The sequence below is a fragment of the Epinephelus moara genome, chromosome 6, assembly GCF_006386435.1.
Source record: "Epinephelus moara isolate mb chromosome 6, YSFRI_EMoa_1.0, whole genome shotgun sequence".
Taxonomy (NCBI): domain Eukaryota; kingdom Metazoa; phylum Chordata; class Actinopteri; order Perciformes; family Serranidae; genus Epinephelus; species Epinephelus moara.
This window is the reverse complement of record NC_065511.1, coordinates 23,368,475-23,385,711: the sequence shown is the minus strand read 5'-3', so window position 1 is coordinate 23,385,711 and position 17,237 is coordinate 23,368,475. Positions and strand designations below refer to the sequence as shown.

General features: G+C 39.5%; 2 protein-coding genes across 5 annotated transcripts in view; both read right to left on the bottom strand.

Annotated features, from left to right (window-relative positions):
* The window catches only part of upp1 (uridine phosphorylase 1), a 15,266-nt gene extending 3,827 nt beyond the window's left edge, over nucleotides 1-11,439 (bottom strand). The window contains exons 1-8 of one of the 4 annotated variants that reach the window (XM_050046973.1): nucleotides 11,302-11,421; nucleotides 10,968-11,012; nucleotides 8,778-8,889; nucleotides 8,523-8,681; nucleotides 8,282-8,396; nucleotides 7,372-7,581; nucleotides 6,370-6,516; nucleotides 5,479-6,252 (exon numbers count right to left, since the gene is read on the bottom strand). In XM_050046973.1, coding sequence (XP_049902930.1) covers nucleotides 6,101-6,252; nucleotides 6,370-6,516; nucleotides 7,372-7,581; nucleotides 8,282-8,396; nucleotides 8,523-8,681; nucleotides 8,778-8,889; nucleotides 10,968-11,008 — 936 coding nt within the window. In that variant the 5' untranslated portion in view covers nucleotides 11,009-11,012; nucleotides 11,302-11,421 and the 3' untranslated portion in view covers nucleotides 5,479-6,100. Of the gene's footprint in view, nucleotides 1-504; nucleotides 620-776; nucleotides 936-1,037; nucleotides 1,144-3,793; nucleotides 3,827-3,963; nucleotides 4,161-5,478; nucleotides 6,253-6,369; nucleotides 6,517-7,371; nucleotides 7,582-8,281; nucleotides 8,397-8,522; nucleotides 8,682-8,777; nucleotides 8,890-10,967; nucleotides 11,013-11,301 lie in introns of those variants that run through there. The other 3 variants (XM_050046976.1, XM_050046975.1, XM_050046977.1) reach the window with 3 other exon arrangements.
* Nucleotides 11,440-13,672: 2,233 nt separating this feature from the next.
* Nucleotides 13,673-17,234, bottom strand: gra (granulito). Its single transcript, XM_050046552.1, has 7 exons — nucleotides 17,135-17,234; nucleotides 15,793-15,875; nucleotides 15,636-15,694; nucleotides 14,932-14,989; nucleotides 14,587-14,693; nucleotides 14,426-14,484; nucleotides 13,673-14,175 (listed from the first exon to the last, which is right to left on the bottom strand). The coding sequence occupies exons 2-7, from the start codon at nucleotides 15,872-15,874 to the stop codon at nucleotides 14,148-14,150; spliced, it is 393 nt and encodes a 130-aa protein (XP_049902509.1). The 5' UTR covers nucleotide 15,875; nucleotides 17,135-17,234; the 3' UTR covers nucleotides 13,673-14,147.
* Between the last annotated feature and the right edge of the window lie 3 nt (nucleotides 17,235-17,237).

Genomic DNA, 17,237 nt, shown 5'->3' with positions numbered 1-17,237 from the left:
GGCGAGTGAGATAAACAATCATTTCTAGTCTGAATGTACAGCTTCAATTAAAAAGTACTTTTCATATAGGTTAAAACACACTGAACTGGTATAGACTGTATTAAATCACATACGCATTGTGTATATTTTCAAATTAAAAACATCAAAAGAAAGATTTCATATTCAGAAATCTGGAAAAATAGCATCATGGGCAAACAGCAACTAATTGTAAAAAGCCATATTAGATGAAAGTGCTCTAAAACCTAAGGGACTTTTAGCTCTCTCTAGTGGTCAAACTAAGAAAAGGTGCTCAAATATCATCCACTATGACAAGCACATTGGACAACACAGGGAATCCAAGTCAAGTAATTTTCTCTTACATAGGTTCATTGACAGATTCAAAAGGAAACTAGCATCCTTATAGAGTGTTAGCAGTATTTATGGTTTGATAATGCAACACATGAATAATCACATGTATTATCAGGCATTCAGGCAACAAAAGATATTGGTAAATATTAAGCTTACCTATTCCACCTGATGTCCCAACGCGTATAACTGTAACATCTGTGCAATGTGCGTGATGGAGGAGCTTTATTAGCTCATGCAGCATTATGGCAATAGATGGCATGCCCATCCCATGCTGCAAAATAAAGCACCGACATGTCACACACACTTTTCACATCTATGTAGTTTTGTAATAGAAGTTTACTAAGTACACAGATTATTAAGATTACTACTATTTTATAACTTAGCACCTGTTTACAATATACAAAAATGTCATGATAGGTGTTACATACACTGACAGACAGAACAGGGCCAACTTTGTACATAGCATAGCGGTCTGTTCCAGCACAGATGTTTGGGTACTCTGATTTCGGGTCTTCCATACCGAGCTCAGCAGCAATGTACTCAGTGAATGCTTTCATTCTGCGAGGACTGCCCCCGACACACACAAACTGAAAGAAATCACACACACACATACAAAAACATACATACATAAGAGCAGAATAAAGATCGTTATGAAGGTGTGTGTTTTTTCATGTTATAAGAATAGTTACTTTGACGTCACCAAACATCGCTGGTAGGTCGTGAGTTCCTGTTCCTAAAGCAAAGTGGTAGAGGTTGTCATCTTTCAGTCCACCCAGGTAAGGGTTGTGCACATAACTAGAGGAGGAATAAGAGATTGCAGAGGGTCAGTTCTAGTCTGATAATCAGACTCAGTTGCCATTCTGTTTTACTTCATTCATTAAATGGCTGAATAAATCTGAGATGTGGGCTACTCCATGTAACATCAATTCAACCAAATCTGAAATACATATTTTCTCACTTGATTGTGTGATACAGAGATGCAAATAAGTAGAATTTATGTACAGTGACAGTGCATGATATGTATGTGTTAAAAACAGTGTGCATTTTAGCTGTAAAAACATAGCCTAGTCTATAATGGAAGTAAAAGGATGTTTTGGTGACGGTCTGTGGTAACAAAACTGTTGATGTTTCTGGTTGAGCCTGTTGGAACAGGTTGTGCAGGGTCAGCCCGTTCTCACCTACAACATGTTAAGTATCGCCCCTACAGGCTTGACTTTCATCCCCAAGCCTACTGTTCATTTTCCACGTGTAACCAAAAGTCAGTAGATTTATTTTAACAACATAGTGTGCTAGCATGTGTAGCATGCTATGTCACATGACCTGTGTCACATAACGTTCATAGGAACTGTACTTATTTGAAGCTAAACTATGATATTTTGTTTGAACCTAACCAGGGACTTTGTTGCCTAACCTTAAGGAAATAAAGGTAAAAAAAATGAAGTGTTTTACTTGCGTAGCAATTTTATTTTGAAAAAGACGTATGCACACAATGAGCAGAAACTGTATACTTCCTGTGAAAGCGGAAATATATTTTGAAAAGACACAGTGCATGTAACGAATGTCAACTGAGACACCGTCTGTGAACATCCAAAACCAACACAAGAGGCTACCTAGCACGTCATATATGACATTTAGGTCCACTGACAAAGTAGCTGTATTTGATGAGTTGGGATGAGAATGTGTTGGCAGGGTGTGATGGGTCTGCACTGACTTCAGTGTTAAAAGTTGTCATCAGGACTATTTTCAACTAATTAAAAAAAGGGGCCCAGATTAAAACCATTGGGAAGTTTGTGTGTCATTGCCATTGATGTTAACAATTATCAGTTTATGCAGTACTCCTGGTACAGTCTAACACCACAGTGCTGCAATAAATCCTTCATGTGAGTTGTAATGTTCAGTTTTTGTAAAGATTGTTTGAGAAAGACTACCATTCAACTGTATGGACATACTGGAGGATGTTGTTTGTGGTGCGGGTTCCCCTCAGGGCTGAATACTGGTTAGTTTTATAAGCAGGTAAAGTGTAACGACAATAGAGAAAATTCGCCTATGAGAACATGTCCAGAAGTAGCCAAAAACCGGTCAAGTCCTGTTGTGTCACACCTGTGATCTTAAAGCAGCCTTTAACAATGCCATTTAGACTGTTTCTGTCTTTCAATGCGAGGCTGTGAAACCAGCAGATAAACCAGCAGATTCCACAGTTTCATTGTGAATAATGCTTTCTTGGCTGCATCTCTTTTGGTACGTCTAAAATCAATTTTCAGCTCCTTAGTTTTAGATACATTTAAGTCCAAGAAAATATTGCCACACCAAGAGATAAAATCCAAAAGAGCTTTCCCATGGTCTGTTTCTGATCCACGGAGAAGGGACAGCAATGCGGTATCGTCCAAGACTTTGACCAAGTAGCTTCCCTCCTGGGTGCTCCTGCATTCATTAGTGTACATACTAAAGTAAAGGTAAAGAACACATCCCTGTGGTGTGCCAGTGGACAAAGCTAGAGAGTCTGAGAGACAGCTATTTACAGAAACCCTCTGCTCTCTGTTAGTTAAGAAGTCCAATATCCATAATACAAGCTGGTGGGGCAGATTAAAGAACAAGTATCAACTTCTCAAGACAGAGATGAGGCTGCATTATGTTGAATGCTGATGAAAAGTCTGCAAATAAAAGCCTAGTGTGGGCCTGTGGCTTTTCCGAGTGCTTAAATAGGTTGTTGAGTTTAAAAAGCTTGGCGTCCTCCACACCTTTGTCTGCCTGATAAGCAAACTGCAGTGGATCAATTTTTCCATCAGCATGTTCTTAATAACAATCTCAAAGATCTTCATGCACGACTGGTCTTAAACCACTGAGTCGCTCAGGGATGGTGTTCTTAGGCACGGGAATTACAGTAGATTTCCATATCGCGGGGATCTGATTACAGTCAGGTGACTTTTAAATGATATGATGGAGGATGGAGGACACCCCTTTCATTGATCAGCAAAGTATCGTAGTGCACGCCCACAAATCAGTCTTATGTTCACATGTTTCAGGAGATCTCTGACTTCAGAAACTGGCAACCGAGTCCGAGTGTACATACACACATTTATCAAAGTAAGAAAATGGGTTTAAATGAAATGACCCTTTAAGAAGATGTAAACACTGTCTGCCTCTTTGATTTACTGTTCATTGTTAACAATGTTCAAATGGAGTAATGACATTTAAATGTTTATTGTGATTGAATTTGGACCATTAAAGGTAATTACTCACACAGGACCAACATTTTCTATGGGTATGCTGGGCAGTGAAATTAAATAGGGCAGCATAAATGACTGGTATAGCCACATTCCTGTCCTGTCACACTCAGAAGTTTCCTAATGTACCTTACAGCATATCCTGAGTCATAGAGTGTCAACACATTGAGAAGCTTTTAAACAACTTTTAAATATTAATTTGGGATAGTGGAACTTCTCACCTGCTGCATGACGCGTCCTTTGGATTCATCTTACTGGAAAAAAAAGGAGACAATATTATTATATGACTGAGAGCAAAACCATAAATGTAAATGTATTAATACAAAACTCTAGACATAAATTTAAAAGTTTGAAATTTTTAAATTAAAAATACCCAATAGACAATCTTTACCTTTGTGATCAGCAAAACAAGTCAGAAAACTACAACACAAACTCCACACAGTTGTTTAGTCCTGGTATGTTGTTGCTCGACTGAAGGTTCCTGTTTGTGACTCATCCGTTTCTAAACACCTGACGTCAAACCCTCCAGCCCACAGTGACATGACGTCCAGCAAGTCACAACCATCCCAAGCATCATGGGATGTAAGGTCTAACTTCTCCCAGTCATGTATCTGCGTTACAAAACAGCAGATTTTACCACATTACCACACGCACTGATGACAACAGAGAAAACCACAGGATACAGGATCTGTCATAAACCCATCACTCCATCCACCTATGCATCGAGATTAACATTTCCAGTCTGAACACGCTTGCTCTTTTGGCCATGGCTGATGTATCCTCAGGTGTGAGGTGATGCTGCTTCAGGTGCAGAGTCAGCAAACAGACCGGGTCTTCATACATGCAAAGTGGTTGTGAGCATCCTGAGTGACCATATAGAGCTAAAGCTGGAGATTAAAGTGTAGCAGAATTCAAAGGTGGGATGGGCTAAATTCTGCGGAGGGCTCTAGTTTTTCAGATAACTTTTTTCTTCATAATTTTGATACGCCCTCCTCAGGAAATCAATGGTCATAACAAAAATATTTTATCGAGCAAAACAGCAAAAAGAGATGAAATTGATCAGTATATTGAAAACCCAACTGAAAGAACATTTAAGAACTTAAACACATGCTGTCCAACCCAGTGGACATGTGAAAAACTCTTTGAAAAGTGCATGTTTAAAATAATGCACTACATAATTTACTTATGCATAAAGAGGAATAAAACACTCAAACAAATCTTGACTGAGGTCCTAATAATTCATGCATGAAAGGGTTAAGCCCTCAAAAATGTAAACAAGTCATTAGACTCACAAGTCAGTCTTTAGACACTTTGCTTAACTAAATCAGAAGAAGCCAGTGATCTCTGATTGTCTGGTGGCGAGACTAACAAGTCATTTATATTTGAACACAGGTATATTTGTCTCTTGCAAGAAAAAGATCCTGATCTCAATGAGATTATCTAACGGAATAAAAAGTTGTTTATATAAAAATGAGGGAATATCTTGTGGAGCATTGGTGTTCATCCCTCCATCAGAGTTTGACAGACTTGGCACCGAGCACTGACGCTGTTCTGAAAGCTCAAGGGAGCCCGACTCCATACGAAGACACTTTATGTTGACTAACTCATCTGTGTTGCAGCACATCTCACAGGCTACATTACTGCTTCATTCTGTAATTTATAATTCATTCACCTCTCCATTTTCTACATTCTACATTCTACTGCCTATCTCCTGTTGGGGCAGCAGTTCCCGCTGAGTTACAGGCACAATGAATGATTTCCAAAAAATAAAAACAGGCCTACTTTGAATGAAGTACAACAATCGTGGACTGACTGTGCTAGTTTGAATTAACATTTTAAACATAACAGCAGTTAAAAAATGCCATTTTCTATGGCTAGCTAATGTGAAGACATTAACAAAGTGATATCAATATTCCAACATGATCTCACTATGATTTATTAGTTTTAAAACATTCATTGGAGCATTACAGAAGCCTAATGTAAGAAAAACAACATAAATTCAGCATAAAATATATCTCAGATGATACATATTTGGCAACAACCTATATAACCATAAAGACAAATTTATCAATATTAGTGTCTCTCTTTTGGTTTTCATGAAACATTTAAACTAACTGATTTTGTTACAGCACCGTTGTACACACAGACTTACCAGAAGTCAAGTTGTGATTCAGGTTTTATGGCAAAGGAACTTTATATCATACGTCATATAAAAACAGAGGCAGCCTTAAATAAAAAATATATGGCCATAGGCTTCTACATAACATTTAAGACTCATTTAAATTGTATTTAAGATAAATACATGATGAAACAACAGTTAAATAGTGCATGAAAGTGTATGAGGACAGTGTCAATGAATAAAACTCAGTGCATAATCTTAAAGTTTAATCTAAACCTATTTAAAGGTATGGCTATTTGTGAGCAGGAAAGAACATATAAAAATGTTTAAAGCTGAGTTATTGCATAGCACCATGTTTTCAGGAGAAGATACCCAGGACTTCATGTGTGCTTGCAAACCACTGCTGCACCTAGCTACGTACTGCTTTGCCCTTTAGCTGCTTCTTGATGTAGGAGCCGACCAGAATCTGAGGACGTTGTTGATAACTGTGAAGAACTTCATGAGAGCTGCTGAGCTGATCCCCCTTCAGCCGATCCAGTAATGTCACACAAACCACAGCCGCTGTACAAAGACACAAATAAATGTTAGAAACTCAACGAGGTGTGAAGACAAGTGTCTGTTTCGAGATGCTGAAAAATTGGTCAACTATGATATAATGATGGTGTTATATTTTCTTACCTCGTAGACCGCTCAGCTTGCACATAGCAGCAAAAACTGATGACTCCATTTCAATATTGCAGATTCCTGCTTCACTGGCTTTTTTGAGGTAGTCCTTTTTGTCCTCCTCAGTGTAGGAGCAGAAAGCTCCATCCAAACGAGCTTGTCCTGAGTGATTGATCAGACAGAGCAGAAAGACAGAAGAAATGGTTAAAGATGAACATTACAACTGAGGTACTGTGCATAGTAGGCACATTGAGGGGTGATGCCATCCCCCTTTGTTTACAAAATGACCAAAATGAGCCCCCCTTGTTAACCTGACATCCATTTCAACCCAGGTCCAGACCCAGAAACTGATGGAAAGAGGATATTCTTAGCTTTCTACTCAAAATATTAACCAAACTACATCCCATTACATAGGGATTATCATCGAGCCATGACTTTCAGAGCCCACTGGCCCTCTGAACTTCTTTTGATTGGACGACCCTTTTGCGGACTAAGGGAATATATTAATCATGGTCTGGACACTTATTCGGACTTTAGGACCTCTTTAAAGGCACTTTTTTATCGCCTCTCTTGTTTACAATGCCACTAAACCTGAGTGAATTGTGCTGTGGTGAACTGAATGATTGAATTGTGAAGAATCTAACTGAGCTATTGATGTGTAACATGTCCATATTGACAAATATGTCAACATTAAACATTATATTTTGATGCGTGATGTGAAGCAGCTTAGATCGAACTCAAATCGGTCGCCATTGGTTTTAAGAGGTTTTAATATTCTGAAAGAATTTGTCATCATACCATTAATCACCATGTCATCATGGCATTCATTTTGTGTCATATTCTGAAACCCAAGACTTGAGTTTTTTAATAGCAAACAAAACCCCAAAATGACCCAAAATCAAGATGCTTACAGAAATCCATGTTTATCTTTAACTGGGCTGAAGGACAAAAGTGCCTACTGACTGTGTATATTAGTTAAAATATGATGAACGCATCGGTTTGTTTTCAAAATCATACCTTCATAGAAATCCAGTGTACACATGGTGTTGCCAATCACTGTCTTAAACTGGTTCAGCTCCTTGCCGCACTGCAGCAGCTCCTCAGCCAGGCTTTGGTCCAGATCAGTATTGCGCACCACCGTTTTTCCCAGGATCACCTGCTCAAACTTGGGCTGGAAGGTGGCATCCATGGACTGCTTGGTGACAACAACTGTGCCAGGCTCAAGCCCTGGAAACCAACAAAGGTGAGTGAGACAGTGATATCTAGTCTGAACAAAAAGAGAGCTTCAATTAAAACGTTTTTTTAATTATTATTATTTATGTTAAATCAACACACTTGACAAATAAAGACAGTATTCAAGGGACCAGTGTGTTGGATTTCGTGGCATCTAGCAGTGAGGAACCAACTGCATACCCCTTTCCTCACCCCCCTCCCTTTCCAAGCCTGACGAAGAACCCACAGTGGCCTTCTCTAGGGCCAGAGCATTTTTTCTTTACTGTGACAGCATCATAAGTAAGATGCTGACACAGAACTTTACCGGTGTGTAGTTGAGATGACAAGTAAGGCTGAGTTTGCAGATAGGCTTGGTCCAAGCAAGGGGGCTGCTCTAAAACCTGAGTGGCTTTTAGCTCCCTCTAGTGGTCAAACTAAGAAAAGGTGTCTGTAGGCAATATCACCTGCTCAAATATCATCCACTGTATGGCCCTACTAACCCATCTCATGGCAAGCACATTTGACATTTAACACAGGTAGAGCAATTCAAGTCATCTTACAATAGTTCAGTTTGTTCACTGACAGATTCAAAAGGAAAGTAGCATCCTTATAGAGTGTTAGCAGTATTTATGGTTTGATAATGCAACGCATGAATAATCACATGTATTATCAGGCATTCAGGCAACAAAAAACTATTGGTAAATATGAAGCTTACCTATTCCACCTGATGTCCCAATGCGTACAATTGTAACATCTGTGCAATGTGCGTGATGGAGGAGCTTTATTAGCTCATGCAGCATTATGGCAATAGATGGTATGCCCATCCCATGCTGCAAAATAAAGCACCGACATGTCACACACACTTTTCACATCTATGTAGTTTTTTAGCACACTACTATTTTTTACCGTAACAATTGTTTACAGAATACAAAAGTGTAATGATAGATTTTACATACACTGACTGACAGAACAGGGCCGACTTTGTACATAGCATAGCGGTCTGTTCCAGCACAGATGTTTGGGTACTCTGATTTCGGGTCTTCCATACCGAGCTCAGCAGCAATGTACTCAGTGAATGCTTTCATTCTCCAAGGACTGCCCCCGACACACACAAACTGAAAGAAATCACACAAAAAACTTTAATAAAAGCAGAACAAAGATGACTGTGCAGGTAATTATTTTCCACAAATGACTGTAACAAAAACCATTACTTTGACATCACCAAACATCGCTGGTAGGTCATGAGTTCCGGTTCCTAAACCAAAGTGGTAGAGGATGTCATCTTTCAGTCCATCCAGGTAAGGGTTGTGCACAAAAACAGTGCTGTGGGTGGAATAAGAGATTTCAAAGGGTCAGTTCTAGTCTGATAATCGGACTTAATTGCCATTTTGTGTCACGTCACTGAATGGCTGAATACATCTAAGACAGCGGCATCTCCATGCCAGGTAAGGAATTTGACTCCAGTTTTTGCATTGCTCTCAGTGTTCTTACACAGAAATCATCAAAACAGCTAAGAACAAGGGAAACAAAGCTAAACAAATAAAGGTAAAGAATAGAATTGATTTATCTTTGTCTGTAATTTTTGACCCACATACTGCAATCCATTTTCTCATTCACCACCGTGTAGATTTTGTACGAAATTGAAATTATCTGTGGTATCATTTTTTCCAACCAGCCTTCAGTCACGATAGTTCTTCATGGTTCTCTCCAACAACTTGATTGGATGCAGTCAAACTGGTACAAACACAATGGATCTAGAGAACTGAGCGCTGACTTGCTGGGAATTAAAGTGTTAACTTTAGTTAATTCAGGGAATAAATTGAACTGAATTGATTCGTGGCGCACATTGTTTATGATATACTTTTTAATATTAGAGCTCAGGGAAGGTATCAAGTATTTTAAAGTCAGTAGTCTGCAGCCATCCGGGCCAGCTGATTTGACCTGATTCTGGGGTGTCATTTATACAGAGTCTCAGCTCAGTCAGGCAACCGGATGCGGCCTGGCTAATTTCATCCGGCATGCTGAGTTGGGGCCAATGTCGGGCCAGGTGATTTCTGTTAACAGCCCAGTGATGGCAGTGTCGGCAGCCGGAATCAGGGGCGTCATTCATACCGAGCCTCAGCCGAGTCAGGCAACTGGACCTGGCCCAGCAAATTTCATCGGGCATTCCGAGTTTAGGCCGATTCTGGGCCAGGTCATTTTGGCTACCTGGGAAGTAATTAGTTATTGGTGTTAAAGTCCCAGTGGAGTTGCGAGTCATTTTTGATTTTGTGGAGTCTAAAGTCATCAAATTTGTGACTCAAGTCTGACTTGAGTCCAAGTCATGTGACTCGTGACCACACCTCTGCCTCAGAAGCCCCTTTTACACTGCCAGATTTTCCGCGAATGTTGGGCCGTTTTGCCGGCAAGCTGCGAGCGTTTAGACACACAGAGCCGGATTGGCGAGTTGATCCGAGGTGCCCAATTTTCTGCCCCATAGGGTAGTCATATTGGCGGAGCCCTTTTAGTTTAAACAGACCAAGGCGGCCTTCCGTAACGGGAGGGGCTGTTGAAGACTTCTGGGAGGAGCTGTTGATGACGCTGCACGTGCGACCCACTGGCGGTAGACTAACAGGAAACAGCTGATAGCAGGAATTAGCGAGCAGCTAGTAGCAAGAGGGAAACGCAAACCTGGCAGACACTGTAAAGATGAACAACTGGGAAGACAAGGAATTGCGCGCCTTCAACCGTCAGATGACAGGGACGGTGAAGAACGGGCAGACTTACGAGAGAATCCCCGAAGGACTGACTAGCCGCGGCTTCCCTCTAACGTCACTGATTACGTCACGTTTTATACTGCCAATGCTGAAAAAAGACTGATTGGGCTTTCCTGCAAATTTGCACAATTCCTATCTAAAAAGGGCTACAGTAAAGTTTACCTCAATACTATTTTCTACCAACAAGAAATGGTCCACATGAAAACTGTCAACAGAGATTCTATTATACCAAGTATTGTTTCATTGCCACCGATTTAATCAGTCGTCACTTTATCAAGTATACCATCTTAAACTAATGCAGTCAAATATAACAGTCTTGTGATAAATCCTTCATGTGGGTTATTATGATCAGCTTTTGTAAGGTGTTAGTTGTTAGTTTTAGCTAACTGGCAACTGAGTGTAGATATCCATACATAAAAGAGTGAGAAAATGTGTTTTGAATGAAATGACCCTTTAAGGTGAGGTGGCCTCACACTGTCTGCAGGATGACTGTCCCTGTATCCTGTCACACCCAGAAGTTTCCTTTCACCGGAACCAACCTCACATCATACCCTGCGGTAAAGTTTAATCATCAAATGTGTCCACATAGAGACAAGATTTAAAGCAAACTTTTAAACATTAACTTAGGATGGTGGTATTTCTCACCTGCTGCATGACGCCGTCCGCTTGTCGTCCTTTGGATTCATCTTCCTGGTAGCAAAAACCAGAAGTGACCGTGAATAAAACCAACCTCTACAAACACCTTACAAACTGGAGGTGTGATGTTAAGCGTAAACCTTAAACGTGGTGAGCAATTATCCTCACCTCAAACTTAATTAAGACACATTTGGTCAAACCGTGTAGCGTTACGTTCACGCACACCGCGCTTTGTCGCTCACAGCGGTCAAAACGAAACAGTTCGCTCTTTACCTTCCAGATAAGCCAACAGGACAAACAAAGACAGAAAACAAAACAACACAAACACAAGACAGGTATTTACCTTTGGTGTGTTGCTCCTCGACAGCCGGTTCCTGTGTTTCTGATATATTAAAACCGCTCTCTGCACATCTGACGTCGGCACCGGAAAGTGAGACTCCTGCCCCCAGTGACGTAACGTCCACACGTCACTAGCATCACAACATAACTAGCCGACTCATGGGATGTAGCTTCCCTCTCTCTGTCACGTACATCAGGGACCAAACAGCGGACGTGCAGTTACCACGTTCATTGGTGTCAGCATAGGAAAATCCCTCTGTTGCCCAGTGATTCCCAGCAACTGCATTTAATGGTGTCATTATGGTTGTGACAGTGGTGATAACCTCCACATATCTGCTTAAAAGACTGGTTGCTGCTATGTTTTCACTGCTCTGGATTATGATTTGCTGTACATGAATGCATCTGCGCATAGTTTGCACATGGTAGATGCTGCATATCAAACTGTAAAGCCCTCATTCATCTCTGCAGCTTTATTCCAGGGCTGACTGGCCTTCTTTGACCTTCCATAGGCTCAGTCACTATTTGCTTTTATAAAGCCCTCCCTCTGGCATTTGTACTTTGATTGAACAGAGATCTATAGTGTGAGATCTAAAGATTTAGTTTTGCGGTCTGTTCCTGGCGTACGGACTGAGCTGTGCTCTGCTCCTCTCACTTGGAATAACCTTCATAAAGATTAAAAACTACATGAATTGGTCTCTACCTGATTTTAAAGCTCTCATAAGTACAAGGTTGAATGATTCAGTTGGGTGTTGTCATTGTGTGTAGGTGTTCTAATATTTGTACATGTTACTGTGTATATTTTATGTGTTTTACTGTGTGGTTGTTTGGCTGTAACTTTCTGGGTGGTGCTGCTTTGGCCACGATCTCATTGGGACTAACCTGATTAAATATCCATGGGTTAAATAAATAAAAATTAAAATCAAACCCATTAAAATGATAGCCCAGGTTTGCTCCTGAATTAATCCATTAGACTGTGCTCCCTTATTATTACATGCACAGGGATTTTTTCTTTTGTTTTGTACTTTGAATGTAATTTAAGTGCCACAGTGCATAAAAATGCATCAAAATACAGATGATCAAAATAAAGTGCCAGGGGAGGATCACCCAGAGCCCCTGACAGAGGTTTGTGGGTTTTTTTTTTAATATATTAATTATAAATGTTGGTTCACTGACTGGCCCCTGCCTCCTTGCATTTGTAGAAGTGGCCCCGGGCAAAGCGAGTTTAGAATACCAGCCATATGAATTCAAGTGCTTTTGAACAATGGTGTGTAAAACGTTGATAAAATATACACCTTAAAGCAGTGGTTCCCAACTTGTGGATCGTGGGTCCATTCTGAATGGACCACACGTGACTTGTAAACGTGTCAAATTTGTAAGAAACACACTTTATTTTTAAGTAGAGTGAATTTCTGGCACAGAGGCGGCTACTTGACAGAGACAGCATCTCAACAAAACACAGGTATGATGCTGAATCTATTAAACTGTGTGGACCTTGAACTAATGACGAAGAAAAAAATTGGATCCCGTGGCTGGACCAGTTGGGAACCACTGCCTTAATTCATTAAGTATTGATTTTTTTTCGCAAGGCCAGTGAAACCCCTATACTTTGCTTGGTCTTTAATGACTAAAAAATTGAGTTGAGTCAGTTTGCCTGATACTAGGTATCCTCAGTCCATTACAGTGTTCCCATTTTGAAATATCTGCAGTGTAGATTATTTATCTTCCTCGCTGCATATAGAAGATGAAAGAAAGGAAAAGCTTAATCATGTATGTAGTGATGATTTTGAGTATCATGTGAAACATCTTGGAGATATTTACTTGTTCTTGTTTAGAGAGGGCATATCGGTATATATAAAAAGTAGAATACAAGGTTTGATGTTGTACGATTAAAGATGCATTGGTTGTCAGTGTGTTAGCAAACAGTTGTCTACTCATACTTCCAACAATCTAACCAACATGCGTTCTAACGTTGATTTGTACATGTGTTAATATCTGCCGTATGGATTTAAGCATAATATTATTCTGAGTTAAGCTGTTTTGGTCTTCACCAACCCCTCAGGAAAAATTTTCACCAGCTACTCTCATTAGGTGGTCGGCAGGTAGCGTACAATGGGTTTATTAGAGCTTAAAAACAGCTGGTAGCTGAGGCTGGAAATAAGGATGATAAGAGTAGCTGACCAGAAAACCAGAACAACCAGCTTAAAGCACCTAAAATACTCCATAGAACTGAGTAGCACTGCAGAGCTGTGTTACATTTTGTTGAGCAATGTCTTCCACATTACACACAGCCATTTGATAATACTATTATAATATTGATTATTGCAGCTTTAAGTTTTAATTAAATGCATGAAAGAATACACAACACACAAAACTGTTGAGCCAGACTGTCCTTTATAAGTGAAGTTAACATGTTTAGTAAGACACGTTAAATCACAGCGCTGATCTACTCTCAGCTCATACAGCTGATGACAAACATCATTTTGATCACCGTCAAGTTTTCTGACTTTGATTGAGTCTGCATGAAATTACTTTTTTTTCCCGGTTTCTTCAAACGAAACATTACCAGCACAGCTGACATATAGCCATTAATATCTTATATTTAAAATATTTTTACAAACTGTAAATAGCCAAAATATTACACAGCAGAAAACAAGCAGAAATGCAATACTCATACATAAGCAAATTAAGTGTTGTTTCGTATTTTAGCTTTGAGCAACTTCACTCCAAACCGTTGTCAGTCTCATTCAAAATAACAAACATGCAAAATTCAATTAGATTCACCAAGAAAAGCAATAAGAAAAGAAAACACCAGATACACTCTTTGGGGTGATAAACACCTGTGCAAATTTCTTAAGATGAGTGAAGCCATTCCGCCTTCCTAAAAACAGAAAAAATATTGACAAATTATATTTTATACTGTTCATGCTTGTGACTTAATGTTATTATCACACTCAACCAGTAATGTGTCAGGGTTAATATAGGTTTAAAAAAGACCGTAGTTTGGTGAAATACTGATTAGCCTTTTAACAGTGATATACATTCAAGTCGTTATCTAGATTGTCTAATTTGCTGGAGTATCAAAAATGTTTGATAGTCACACTGAGTTCACATTATAAAATTAAACTCACGTGTCTCCCATTTCCCCATTGTTCCTCATTTCATGAAGCTTTAGGTGCCCAAGCTCTCTCTGTTGAGACAGTGTACAAACATAATTCAATCCAAACAGCACAGTAATTATTTTGACCATTTAGAAAGGATAGCACCGTTAAATTAAAAATACCCAACTTACTGCCTCCGTTAAGACTATGGGGTGCTCCGGCAAGAACTCCGGCTTCTTCCTGGACTCGGGACAACTTGCCAGACCAATTAAAAAATCTCTTGAGTAAGAGATTCTGCCTGTGAAAATACATATTTATGTTAAAATCGACATGGCAAGAGTTCGAATCAGGCACATCAAAAGGAAGACAGAATTAGGTTGTTATTCTGACAATGCAGTACTGTAAAGTAACAATTTTGGAGAAAATAACCTCCCTGTTTAAAGTAAACACATAAGCATGATAAGAAAAGTGTCCAGATCTAGAAGAGCATCGATGCATACATGTCAATAGCCATTAAAAAACACTTTGTGTCTTACCTTCTTTCTGTTTGGCGAGGTTGACAATCTTGTAGAACTGCTCTATGCCAATATTGGTCTATCAAGCGCAACATTAGAAAACTTTTTTAGAAAACCTAATGTCATCTAAATCAGCTGCACAACAGGCAAAAGGTTTATTCAAAATTATTTCAGTGGATGAAGAGCTGTACTGGAAAAAATGACTTGACAACAACTTTGATAATCCATATAATTGTTTAGCATGATCATTATAAAGCAAAAAATGCCAGACACTGGGCCTCAAGTAGAGACATTCGCTTAATTTTCTAAGAGAAAACTTAGTACTCTTACCCAGATGTGCTGAATGATGAATCCCACTTGATTATAAATTGTAGGCGAAGCCACAAATTTAAAATCCAGTCATTTTCAGCATTTTATGTTAAAACTTAAGTTTCCTTGCATAGAACAAACAATTTGTGGACTGTGAAAAATATGTTTTTTTTTCTTATCTTGGTAACAGTGCTCTCGACCACACCTACGAATTTCCTTGAAAAAAATAACAGGTACTTACAAAACAAGAACAAATTATGGATAAAAACAAAAATAAGAGGACGTTTGTCGCTTCATGCATGAGGCCCATTGTCTGGTTTCAAGGTCTCAAACATGATTTGCAGTTTTAGTTTTGTAAGGTTGGAAATAATTTTAAGTTGTGATCATAAAATGTTGTCCTCCTTAAGGTTTCTTACCTCTTGATCTTCTTCCGCCATCAGGGCCTGCGCACATGTTGCAGCATTTTTTTGGGGCTCTAAATTAAGTGGTAAAATTCTCATATGAGCATGCCAATACACATGAACACAGTACATTTGATGCATGACGTCTGACCGACTGGTGCAGACTGCTTACCACTGTCAACATGGATGAAGCGGCGCAGGGGTCTGGCAGGCTCCAGATGCTTTTGGAGGACCCTTCTCCTTGATACCTCCATTCTGGTGTCAGTAAGGTTCAAAGGTTTAAATCTTCATCACTCTACAAGGCTTGTGCATCACATTTATACTGATAATGCTGCATTAGTAATGTAAAGTAAAGTTTGAAAGTCTGAAAGTGAGGTTTGCAAATCATTAGGGATTCTATAGTGAAGGCATGTGCAGAGTCAGGCCCGGGAGCAAACCACAGCCCACGGCTTGTCTTTCAAAATGTACTATATGCAGCCCCCAAAAAGGCATAAAGGCTGCTGCTTTCAGGAGCGATGGAAAGTTGAATGCTTCATCACTGTAAGATGAAACATTTGGGTTTGTCTCAATTTTATGTGATTTTTTTTTAATAACCTATACAATGTGAGAAGCAGCTGGCCCCCAGGTATGTTCACATTATTTAATCTAGGCCCCCATTCAAAAAGTTTGGACACCCCTGCTGTAGTGGGTCACAGCCACAAGCTTTATGTCAAATGATGCAGCTCTTTTACTAAAAAAAAAAAAAAAGTCAAGAGAAATGCACAGGGCTTACTATTTAGGCTTCAACTGATCTTTCCCAATTCATAGCAGACAGGCATGTATTTTACTGTATTAAAAGTATGTCAATTAATTAGCTAGATCAGAATTATCCTACATAATTTGACAGTTTTGTTAAGCTAGGCTATTTCATTGAATCTAGGGAGACATTTAGCAGTGAGCAGGAATGTCCCAGACTGACTGTAGCACAACAGCTAACGTGAGCAATTCACCAAACAATTTAAATTGGCCACATTAGCTTAACTGTCAGCTAACTTCACATACATGAAAAACTGCGAACTCAACTTTTTGTAAACCGTTTCTAAAGCTTTTTCTACCTTAATTGTGAGTGACAAAAGCAACTTTGGAAAACAGGTGGAAAATTCTTGTTGTCCACATCACAGTGGTTCATGGCAGACATCTGTGGAAATCACGGGCTGCGTGATAACGGCAGGCGGCGGCTACCATTAGCGAGTCTGTTTAACGTTCACACATCAATTTGTTTAACGTTAACGGTCAAGACTCAACGTGTCTAACGAATTTAAACGATTTCGCATTATGACATTAACAAACGAAAATACGACTAAGTTAACGTGGAGTGATGACAAATGCAACTTGGAAATGATGCAGAAGTTTGAGCTCTGTGCTACCGTCATTTTAGGTAGTGACAACGGCCTGCTAACTCCTAACGTTAAATAACGAATTCTCTACGTAGTCAATTTGCTTTAAAGAAAATATATTTTACGTTGATTATTCACCTGCAGTTCTAAAAAGTTCCCTCGGCGTGTCTTTCTGCCTGCTCACCCCACCGGTGTCATGGTAGTCAAGGCAGAAGCAGAACTTCCGGTAGACGAAAAACTT

Coding starts and splice junctions, on each gene's coding strand:
- gra (XM_050046552.1), bottom strand. CDS start 15,874: ATGGAGGTATCAAGGAGAAGGGTCCTCCAAAAGCATCTGGAGCCTGCC. Junction 14,694..14,931: donor CCTCGCCAAACAGAAAGAAG/GTAAGACACAAA, acceptor GTATTTTCACAG/GCAGAATCTCTTACTCAAGA. Junction 14,176..14,425: donor AATGGGGAAATGGGAGACAC/GTGAGTTTAATT, acceptor TTCTGTTTTTAG/GAAGGCGGAATGGCTTCACT.